At 46.3% G+C, this 12,058-nt stretch overlaps 1 protein-coding gene across 6 annotated transcripts in view; it reads right to left on the reverse strand.

The window, feature by feature from the left end:
* LOC137369088 (multiple C2 and transmembrane domain-containing protein 1-like) overlaps window positions 1-12,058 on the reverse strand; it is an 834,541-nt gene that overhangs the window by 240,415 nt on the left and 582,068 nt on the right. For all 6 annotated transcript variants that reach the window (XM_068029709.1, XM_068029710.1, XM_068029712.1 and 3 more), the window contains one exon: window positions 4,380-4,499. In XM_068029709.1, the coding sequence (XP_067885810.1) occupies window positions 4,380-4,499 (120 nt within the window). The remainder of the gene's footprint in view (window positions 1-4,379; window positions 4,500-12,058) is intronic.

A 12,058-nucleotide genomic window follows, 5' to 3' on the forward strand; every position in this document is an offset into this window, starting at 1 on the left:
CATCTGCCATGGATACTCTCAAGAATTCCAAATTCTGGGGTTAGGATATTTACATATTTTAGGCAAGTGCCCACACCAATTACAGTGCCTGTGAGGTGATAGCCTCATGGAGGCAGAATAGATTTCACTACAATGTTATACCACAGAGTTGGTGGGCCTGCAGCCACAGCCCAACAGCCTTAAAGATTGTTCTACCTCTGCTGTTTGAAAAATTGAATAGTTTTCTTTTAGAAAAGTGACTGTTTGAATTGATAAAGTGAGTACAGTAGATGTGCTTTATAGTGCTTTCAGAATGTACTTGATAAAGTTTGTCAAAGGAAATCTGCACAAAAGAAGCAGCCATATGGGATAACTGGAAATGGATAAAAAGTAATCATAGAGTCATTTACGACACAGAAGGAAGCCATTCGACGGTCCATGCCGGCTCTCTGCAGAGTAATCCACACTCCTCTTCTTGATCCTCGTAGCCCTGCAAGTTTATTTCCTTCAAGTGCCCATCCAATTTCATTTCGAAATCATTGATTGTCTCCGCTTCCATCACCCTCATGGGCAGCGAGTTCCAGGTTATTACCACTCGCTACGTAAAAAAAAGTTCTTCCTCACATTCCCCCTGCATCTCTTGTCCAAAATCTTCAATCTGTGTTCCCTAGACCTTGTACCATCAGTTAATGGGAACAGTTTTTCTTTGTCTACCATATCTAAGCCTGTCATAATCTTGTACACCTCTATCAAATCTCCCCTCAATCTCCTTTGCTCCAGGGAGAACAAACCCAGCTTTTCCAACCTAATCTTGTAACTAAAATCTCCCATCCCTGGAACCATTCTGGTAAATCTCCTCTGCACTCTCTCAAAGGGATTAAATGTAATATTTCCAGGTTTGCAGATGACACAAAACTAGGTGGAAGTATGAGTTGTGAGGAGGATGCAAAGACACTTCAAAGGAAATCGGAGAGGCTAAGCGACTGGGCAAAAATTTGGCAGATGGAATACAATGTGGAGAAATGTGAGGAAAAATGGTAGGAAAAACAGATTATTTCTTAAATGGTGAGAGATTGGGAAGTGTTGAATTTCAAAGGGACCTTGGTGTTCTTGTTTATGAGCTGCTGAAAGCTAACATGCACGTACAGCAAGCAATTTAAGAAGGCAAATGGTTTGTAGGACTCCATTACAAGAGGATTTGTGTATAGGAGTAAAGATGTCTGAGTGCAATTACATAAGAGCCTTGGTGAGTCCACACCTGGAGCATTGGGTGCAGTTTGATCTCCTTACTGTAGGAAAGATATACTTGCCATAGAGGGAGTGCAAAAATGGTTCACCAAACTAATTCCTGGGATGGAGGGATTTTCCTATGGGGAAAGATTAAATCAACATGCCTTTATTTTCTGGTGTTTAGAAGAATGAGAGGTGATCTCATTCAAACATACAAAATTCTGACAGGGCTCGACAGGGTTGATGCAGGAAGGATGTTTCCCCTGACTGGGGAGTCCTGAACCAGGAGACTCAGGGCTGGACTTTATGTCGGATGGACGGGAGCTGGCCAACGACGTAAAAATCAGTGGCACACCCGCTTCCACCTAGCTCAGGGATCCGTTCTGCATTTTACCGGTCCCTGGGCTTTAATTGTTCCGAAACGGGACTTACATCTGCTTGAGGGAGGAAGTCCTGCCTCAATGAGCTTCCGGCCAATCATCGGACTGGCAGCTCTTAGTCTCAGCAGTGCCACCGGGTGTGGTGGCCACTGCTGGGATTGCAGCCCAGCCAAGGACATGGAGCCAGGACTGCAGGTAAGTTTGGGTTGCCTCGCTGGGGGAATTGGTCGGGCACTGGTGAGGCAAGGGTGGTCGCTTGGGGGGAAGGGGAGGGTCTTGGGTCCCGGGGGTGGTTGGAAAAGTGGGGGCAGCCCTCAATCGGGCACCCGATTGTCAGGGCACCACCCTGGTGTGTTGAGAGGCCGCCAGGTTTCACTGGGCGGCCTTTCACGTCTCCAGGATTCCCGCTTGCCATGGGTAAATTCCCCGTGGCGGTGGGCAAAGGCCCTTAGGTGGCCTTTAAGTGGCCACTTAAGGGCCTTGGTTGGCCTCAGGCGGGCAGCTTTGTTTTTCAAGTGAAAACCAGGCCAAATACTTAGGTTGAGAGCTGAGGTGAAGAGGAAAATAAGACTGGCAAAGTGTTCCCCAATTCCATCTGCCACTTGTCTGCTCATTCTGCTAGCCTATCTATGTCCTGTTGCAGGCAATTCGTATCATTTTCATTGTTCTGTCACCCCTATAAGTTTGGTATCATCGGCAAACCAGCCTTTTATGTGGTACTTTGTCAAATGCTTTCTTAAAATCCATATAGACAACATCCACCACATTCCCTTCATCGACCTTCTCTGTTATCTCATCAAAAAAATCAGTTAGATTAGTCAAGCATAATCTGCCTTTTGCAAATACATTCTGGCTATCCTTATTTAACTCAAAGCTCTCCAAATGCCTTTTGAGTTTTCTGTTTCTGTTTTTATTTCAAATTTCCAGCACCTGCAGTATTTTGCTTTCCTAGAAGATTCCAAGTTTGCTTTCTAGTCTGTACTGTGTTAGTTGATCTCAATCAGGTCAGTTGTAAGGCGCTATCGTTTGCCTCAGCACCCCTAGGCTTAGAAGAGAAAATTCAGCCAGAGTTCCCAGGCCTGATCAATATCCAGTGATTCCGACTGGAAAGCATACGTGCATAGTAAGTGAGAATTGGGCTGGGTTGCGATTCAACTCTTAGTCAAAGTAGACTGCCAACACTCTTTAAACTTGCAGAAAAATATCCATTTAACAAAGTAGTTGATACAAGTTGAGAGTTGAAATAATGGCCCTCTGTTAATCACCATCCCCTACTGCCTGATGAGGAATAGTTAAAATGAAGGCAGCGAATTAGCCTCCTCCAATCTTGCAGCCTTCCCACCACATCCCAAGTTAACCCATTCCTTTAAGCAGGTGAGCTGGATACCTGCGGTAAGGCATCAAGGTCCATCGCTAAATATGCAAGTCAAGTTCCAATTATGTCATTAGGACCATATCTGCAACTTTAGTCCGAGGCCCCTGCAGGGGGCCAGTGGTGGCTTCCACATCAGGCCAAACCTTCCAGGAGATGGGTTGTTGTTCAGAGGCCCAGGCAGTTAGGTTTTTAAGTTTTATTTTAGGATTCCTTGTGGGTCTGGAAGAGAAGGAGTACTCTCAAAGGTCTCACAAGGAAGCCTTGGAATCTCTTTTCTCCCTCTTCCCCTGACCGTGTCCAGAGCTCCCTCCCTTATCATCATTAAGCTGACTGCTGGGGACCATTCATGGGTCATCAGCTGTGGCTGCCTGCCTTCAAATCCTTGCTCCCACCACCAGCCAGCTAATTGATCTGGCTGGGTTTGGGTAGGAGTCAGAGAAAATTTATGGAACTAAGGGGTCAGCAGTTACATCCAGGTGCATTGCCCACTTCAAGGCCCGTGTGCACCTTGTAGCCCTCCCATTAAAATCAAGACCGATCAGCTTTCATGGGAGTAAAAATTACTTGCTGACTTCAAGATATCACCTGCTAGGTAAGAGATTGGTCTATGGATGACAAAACATTTTAGGAACATAGGAAATGGAAGCAGGAAGCCTGCTCTGCCATTCAACTAGATCATAGCTGATCTTCTACCTCAACGCCATTTTCCAGCACTATTCCCATATCCTTTGATATCTTTAATATTTATAAATCTATCAATCACTGTCTTGAACATACTCAATAACTGAGCCTCCATAGCCCTCTAAGGTAGAGAATTCCAAAGATTCACCACCCTCTAAGTAAAGAAATTCCTCCTCATCTCTGTCCTAAATGGCCTAGCCTTATTCTGAGACTGTGTGCCCTGGTTATAAACCCCCCAGCCAGGGGAAACATCCTTCCTGCATCTACCCTGTCGAGCCCTGTAAGAATTTTGTGTGCTTCAATGAAATCACCTTTCATTCTTCTGAACTCTAGAGAATAAGCCCAGTCTCCTCAATCCCTCCTCATAGGACAATCCCGCCATCCCCGGGATCAGTCTAGTGAGCCTTTGTTGCACTCCCTCTATGGCAAGTATTCCTGCAGTCTTTCCTCATCCTTCAATCAACATGCATGATCTTTACCCTTATGTAAACAAATTTATTGTTCCACTCAGTGAAGATTATTTCTTAACATACTTACGACAATGTTAAAGTGTTCCTAGGTAAGCCTAACATAAATACATTACTTCACAATTGTAATTGTTGTTAAACCCTTTTCAGTACAAGTCAGACTGTGTTTTAATCAGTGAGTATGTTGAGCATGACCGTGCATTTCATTTAGTGCCCCCAAGGTCCATCAACATGGCTGTGTTAATCTTGCCCATGAATTGTACATACCAGGAAAGCAGTGAGACTCCTCTGTGGTGATTCCCATTCAAAGCAGCTGGTAATGAAGCGACCGGTGTTTACCATCACCATGATGCAGCGCCTCACACGGTAATAGTTTTTCTGGAGGAGCTGGAAAAAACAATAAATATGAGTGCTAATATTTCTAACCCGGTATTTGACACAAAGCAGCAAATAACAAAAGTAAGTGAGTTATCTTCAATGTGGTGCGCAGAAATTTGTTTCTAGTATCTTTAAACACTATTGAAGGAAAAATTCCACCCAGTCATCCTGACAACACAAAATCCCACTAGCACAGAATTAGGGAATCCAGTCATGAAATGAACCAATAATGTGTACCACAATCTGTAAGTTCTTTACTGATAAATGTGGAAATGTTAACAATAACTATAATAAAAAAAAATACAGGGAGAAATATCTAGAACACAAAGGAAACTAAAATATAGAGCTGCATATTCCGGCAGAGGGGATTCCATACAGGCGGAAAAAGGCAGCTGACTGGATTTGGGCAGGACCAAGTTTTGAAGCCCAGAGTCCACCCATCAGTATTAGGGTAAACTATGGGGGGGGGGGGGGAATCGGGGTTACATAAGAACATAAGAAATGGGAACAGGAATAGACCATATGACCCTTCGAGCCTGCTCCACCATTCAAAACGATCATGGCTGACCTTCTACATTAACTCCACTTTCCCGCCCACTCCCCATATCCCTTGATCCCCTGAGAGACCAAGAGGTGGATTTTCAAAACAGTGTCGGGAACCCAACACCTGGATGATTTCCGGGTCCTGACCCCACGCTTCAGCTATTATGCCAACTCAACGCGATCTTCAAATGGTAATGCCCTAATTGGGCAGAAGGTGAGATCGGTGCCCAATTAGTGGCACCGAGTGTCTGCAGGAGGCGGGAGATGCCTGCCTGGCACCAGAGGCAAATGCAAGCCACAGCCATGATGTGACCTGCTGCTGCCTTACTGAGGAGAGCTGGCAGCTTCTCAGAGGGACAGCAGAATGAACAGAACACTAAGAAAAGATTTTGCCTTACCTTTTCTTCCCAGCTAAATTGTTACTGAACAAGTCATCTACAGAAGGTGCCTTCTTATGTAAGCCATTGAAATACCATCTGGGTCCCAATGATATCATAGGACCCCAATTTGCATGTATCAATAAGGCTGCTACATGAATTAAGGCAGAAGCATTGGCTGCCTAAAAAGGTTAAGGTGACCATAACCGGGAATTATGTGGGTACAGGGTGGTAAGTCTTTGCATAGCTATTTTCGCCGCATGGGCAGGGTGGGTTAACCTTCCCCCACCCCCATGATGTTTTTTTATATTTTAAACACAAATAGTAATAAGACTTAAGGAAGTTGGTTCAAAAAATTTTAACAAAGACAAAGGGAGGGAATTTCTTTGGAGGTACTGCCAGTCTGCCACTGTAGTTTCGATGGGAGAATGAGGAAAACTCCATTTATGTAGCAGACTGACAGTATATCTAAGGAATTTCCTGACTAAAATGTTGTATAAGAAGGAGAAGGAAGAAAAAACAAGAACTGGAAACAATGCAGTGGGAACAGACTTTAGGGCTGAATTTTACCATCCCCTTGACGTCACAGGTCACAGTGTGGGGGCTGGTAAAATTCTGTGGGGAGAGACTCGCCTCGACCCCCACCGTCAAGAAGGGCCTGCCGCACATTACTGGCGGTGGTGGGACCTCGGTGCAGTGCCCCCCACCCCCGCACACCCCCCCTCCCCGCCATGGTGGCAGGCCCTTCATCTAAATATGTAAAGTCACAATAATGATATGTAAATGAACTTAGCTGCAAGTGGCGGCCGTCCCATGCCAATTTTATGGCTGCCATTCGTACCTCGCGTGCCTTTGGAACTCCATATGGAGTTCCCAGGTGAGAACCTGGTGGGGAGGGGAGAGGAGTAAAATTTTCAGGGCGGGAGGGGTGGGGAAGCGAGAAAACCAATTTTTATTGGCTGTGGGGATGGTGGGAAGGGGTTGAAGGGCAAAAGTGTGAAGGTGGTGGGGGGAAAGTTTGGGTGAAGAATAATGTACGTTTTGCAAATATTGGGCAGTGAGATGGCCATTGGGGGGGTTGGGGAAGGACCTTGATCTCCTAATTGTTATTAACAACATATTATGTTCAATATATCTTTAAAAATTTTAATCTGTGCTAAGAGCTTAAAGCCCTTTAAAAATGGCGCAGGCGCCTGCGTGGTGGCGCCGGGGACGTGGTTGCCGGGAACGTGGCGGCTGCCCCCTCTACATCATCGGGAGTGGCCACTCTGCCCCCGCTATTTAAATCAGCCCCCGGGCATAATATCGTGGGGGCTGAACGGCGGAACTGCTACGGTGGAAGGCCGCCAAGTTCAAAGCACTCCAATACAGAGTGCGGTGTATGAATAAAACCCAGCCCATATTGTTCAATGAATTTCTGAGCGAAGCAAAAACATTCTTTAAGTCATACTTCAGAAAAGGATAGTCTATAAAGCCTATTTCAAATTAGTCAGTTATCTTCCAAATTTGGCTACTTTGGATGAATTTACATATTGGAAGTCACGTTTTCAAAATGCCCTCTGACTTTCACTCAAACCATATAAATTGAACGTTATTTCATATTTGAGTATTATTAATATGCTATGAATAAAGACATAATGAAATAAAATAGTTCTGTTATGGCCTCAAAATAAATTGATAAAATACATTACAACAAAAGGCTTGGTGTTTTCAACACTAGCTGGATTAGGCCATAGAATATTCACAATCAATGCCACTTAAGTTCAATCATTATAGGAGAACAAAATTCAACGCCTGATATCAATATCATAATTTTTTAAAATGGCAAAGTTCTGGGAGTTGTTGATAAATTTGGGAAATGAGCCAAGGCTAAAAACATCATGTGCTGTGATCTCCCTGTCTAATTGTACAACAAATATTCGAGAAAATTAACTTTATTATTTCATGAAATGTAAGTGTCCCCACTTTCATTTAGGCACAGGTGGTACAGTGCCACTGATTGCCAGAGGACAGAAAAGTTCTATCAGCCCATGTCGATACCGTCGACGTCAGTCTCTCGAAATGAGGATATCGTCTGCCAGCCTTCATGATTTGTGTGTACTGGGGTGACTCGACAGGCCAATCCTGGAACCTTTGCGCAGAGAGGGCAAGTGTTGCCCTGAGGGATGGGGCTCTTGAGCCAGGGTCCTGCTCTCTCACCTTCCGCTTTCAACACTTGTCCACAGCAGAGTTTATGCGGGCAGTTTCCAACTGTGCTGTGACTTGTTGGATGAGGCGTCGCCAGATGGCACAGTTAGCGGCAAGTTCCTCCCACACACCGATGTCAATTTGTCCTCTTTTCAATGAGGCCTTCAGAGTGTCCTTGAAATGTTTTCCCTGTCCTGCTTGAGATTGCGTGCCATCCTTAAGTTGTGAGAAGAGGATCTGCATTGGAAGTCGATTATTTGGCATGCGGTTGCAATGTCCAGACCAACGGAGCTGATTTCGCTTGATATGGTTGTGATGCTGGAGTTTGTTCGCCTCTCTTCCCACTTCACTTTGAGTATCCTGCGGAGACACCAATGGTGCAAACCTGCCTTTGGTAGGTGACCCGAGTCTCAATGCCATGTAGATGTTTGGTGACAACAATAGCGTTGTAGACTAAAGCCTTAGTCCTCTCATGGTGATCTCTGCAATTACACAATTTTTGGAAGGCTGCATGGGTACAGCGCATTCTGTGCTGGGATGTCCACTTCGATAATGACCTTTTGAGAAAGGTAGCTGCCAAGAAATGGGAAGTGTTCAAAGGCTTCTAAAGTCTCCCCATCAATAACAATAGCTGGAGATGTAGGTGCTTGTCCAGGGAAGGGCTGGTGGAGAACTTTGGTCTTGCTGATGTTCAGTGAGAGACCAACACTTTTGTATGCAGAGTTGAAGAAGGTGAGGGTGGTCTGAATGTCACTTGCAGTGTGGGCCACAACTGCACAGTTGTCGGCATATTGTATGTCATGAATGTGCTGGAGAGTCACTTTAGTCTTGGCTCTCAGCCTGTTATGGTTGAAAAGCTTCCGTCGAGTCGAAACTCAATCTTGTGGAAGTTGGTCACAAATGAGTTCCATGACCAGGCTGAGGTAAATAATGAAGAGAGTTGGTGCAATCACACAGCCTTGCTTGACGCCTGTACAGATATGAAAAAGCTCGGTCTCCAATCCATTGCAAAGGACAGTTGCTGTCATGCCGTCTTGCAAGGGTTGCAGGATAGTATCATATTTTGTATGACATCCAAGTGTCTGGAGGACTTTGCAAAGAGCTTCACAGCTGATGGACTCAAAGGTCTTTGACAGATCAATAAAGCCATGTCAAGCTCTCTGTGTTGTTCTGGGCACTTTTCTTGGATTTGTCAAGTGACAAAGATCATGAGCTGGATTTTAAGAGCTCAAAAAATGGCGGCCCATTCGTGTGGGCTGCAAGCCAAAGAGCCACCACAACTGCCCATGCGGCGGCTCATTTAAATGGCCGGGGCAGCCGGCCCTTCCCAATCATATGGAGGGGGCAGGCTGTCTATCACCAGCAATGGCGTCAGCTGCCTGTGCACAGGCGCTGGTGCATTTCTAAAGGGCAGCCAGCCCTGTCGGCACCTTTAAATAAATAAATATATAACGTCCCTTTCCCACCCTCCATAACAATTAAAGTAGCTATTTGCCCTTCCCCACTGCAAAACACTTACCCTTTACATTTGACCTTTCCCTCCCCAAACTGCACTAAGTTTAAAGGTCAACCCTTCCGACCATCCGCGATACCCATTACGTTTATTTAACCCTGTTCCCACCCCCACACTGAAAATCTTACCTCCTCCCCGCCTCCCCACCAGTGTGGCGCCACGTTTCCCCCGACGGGGATTTGAAGGCGCGGGAGTGCCGGCTGCCGTGCCAAAGACCATGGGCACTCAAGATCACAGGTAAGTCTATTTAAATGTATTCATTTTATTGATTTGAATATTTTAATTGAGGTCCCGTCGCCCTGTGGTGGGGGAGGGGGCCGCCACAGAGCCTTGCTGCCGCCGGGAGGATCAGGCCGGGCCTTCATGGTGTCGAGGTCCGTGGCGGGCGTCATCTGGAGCCATCTTCAGGCCCTCCCTGCCACGGGACTCAACGCCTAGCGGAGAACAAAATCCAGCCCCATATGTGTGGTTCCCGGATGGCAAGAAACTACATTGGGTCTCTGTAAGGATGTCTTCACTGTCGGGGAGGAGGCAGTTCAGGAGGATTCATGTGAGAATCTTCCCCACAGTGGACAGAAGGGATATGCCTCTATTGTTCCCACAAATTGATTTATCATCCTTCTTGAAAAGAGAAACAATGATGATATTGCTGAAGTCGGGAGGTAGTACCTCTTCTTCCCAGATTTTTGTAAAAAGGTCTGAGAGTTTAAGCAAGAGTTCATGACCACCAGCATTATAGATCTCTGAAGGAATGTCCAGACAACATGCCTTGTTATTATTCAACTGTTGGAAATCCTTTTGTATCTCAGCAAGTGTTGGCGGCATCCCCAAATATGATCTCTCTGGCTGTTGAGGGATTGCTTTGATGGTTTTGTCTGATACTGTTGATTCCTGATTGAAAAGATTCCGATGGTGCTCCTTCCAATGGTCTCAGATAGCTGCATCATCTTCGGGAAAAGTATTGCCGTCTTCAGCTCGAAGTGGGGAGGGACCATTTTTTATTGGTCCATAGATGGTCTTGGTGGCCTGGAAGAAGCTGCACATGTCATGCATGTCTGCATAATGTTGAATTTCATTGGCTTTCTCTACCCACCACTTATTCTTGATGACACATATCATTCTTTGAGCTTCAGATTTGAGTAGTAGGAATTCTTCACATTTTTGCTTTGATGTCGGGTGATTTTGACACATAATGAAGGCTTGGCGTTTCCAATCGAGAATTTTGAGTATTCCTTTATTATTCTCGTCAAACCAGGCTTGGTGCCTTCGAGATTCAAACCCAATGGGCTGAATTCTATAAGCCCGCAGCTGAAATCGGCGGCGGGCGAAAAAAATGGCAGGCCGCCTGTGCGGCCCGCACGCCAAAGAGCTGCTGCGATTCCTAGCGCGGCGGTTCATTCAAATAGCCGGGGCGGGCTGCTCCCCCTGCTCCCCGGTCACATGGAGGGGGCGGGCTGTCTGTCCCCGGCAATGCGTCAGTGGCCTGTGCTCAGGCGCAGACGCCATTTTTAAAGGGCTCTAGCCCTACCAGGAAATTTAAAATATTTAAAGTTAAATGGCGTTAAAAAAAATAAATACCTCTCTTTTGCCCCTCTCCCACCCCCCCAAGAAATATTAAATTAATTGTTTGCCATTCTCCCCCCAAAACACGTACCTTACCCATCAGAGCTTCCCCCCCACAACTGCACAAACCTTAAACTATAACCCTTCCCACCATCCCCTACACCCATGATGTTCATTTGACCCTGTCTCCCCGCCCCCCCCCCCTCCCCCACACTGAGAAACTCCCCCCTCCCTACCAGTGTTGCGCCTCATTTCCCTGGACTGGGCTCTGAATGAGCTGCAGTGCCGGCCATCGGGGTGAAGATTGCGGTGGGAATTCAGGAGGCAATGGGAGAGTAATTATTTATTTTATTTATTTATTTAGAGATACAGCACTGAAACAGGCCCTTCGGCCTACCGAGTCTGTGCCGACCATCAACCACCCATTTATACTAATCCTACATTAATCCCATATTCCGACCACATCCCCACCTTCCCTCAATTCCCCTACCACCTACCTATACTAGGGGCAATTTATAATGGCCAATTCACCTATCAACCAAAGCAGATATTTTATTTTATTTACATTTTTAAATTGCGGTCCCATCGCCGAGCGGCAAGGGAGCTGCCACGAGGCCTTGCCCCTTGCCGCAGCTGGCAATATCAGGCCAGGCCCTGCCGGCATCCAGGTCCGCGGCGGGCCTCATCCAAAGCCATCTTCAGCTACCCCACGACCATGGATCCCGACATCGAGGGCTCTATAGAATCCAGCCCGATGATCTGCGTGTATGTCTCTTGGATTACAGATTTGATTTTGTCCTCAAGCCTTTCCACACTGGCATCATTGGAGCCTGAGAGACCAAGACAGGAGGAAAGTTGCATCTGGATTTGTTCTCTTGTTTTTATATCCTGGAGAATGTGGATGTTAAATTTTCTCCTGGATTTCTTTGAGGATCTTTGGTGCTTGGGTGCCAAGTGGCATGCAGGCCCCCACCTGCCAAGAATGAGGCACATTGGTTTTGTCATACGAACATTGATTTTGAACTGTTGCTGGGGCGAGGAAATGATTTGTTGCATATTAACAGATGGTGCATGTGTAGACAAAGGACCATTCCCTGACACATTCAACCCACAATGGATGTTGATCACCGGACAGTGGTGGGGCTGGGGGGGGGGGGGGGTGGGGAAGTGCATTCCTGGGCCTGCTGGGGTGATGCAATCCACAGGGGCCAGGACTGGTTGGACCAGCTGGTCACATGACTAACTGGCTGTTCCAGGGTTTTTTGAACCAGCCACAGAGAGATTGAACTCAAAAATACTGTTTGCTCCTGGACTAAGAAGATCTCTCATGTCTGCTTCCATCTCTTTCTCACAAGCCTCTGAATCCACTGAAGACACATGAACCC

This window comes from Heterodontus francisci, chromosome 4 (assembly GCF_036365525.1).
Source record: "Heterodontus francisci isolate sHetFra1 chromosome 4, sHetFra1.hap1, whole genome shotgun sequence".
NCBI classification, from domain to species: Eukaryota; Metazoa; Chordata; class Chondrichthyes; order Heterodontiformes; family Heterodontidae; genus Heterodontus; species Heterodontus francisci.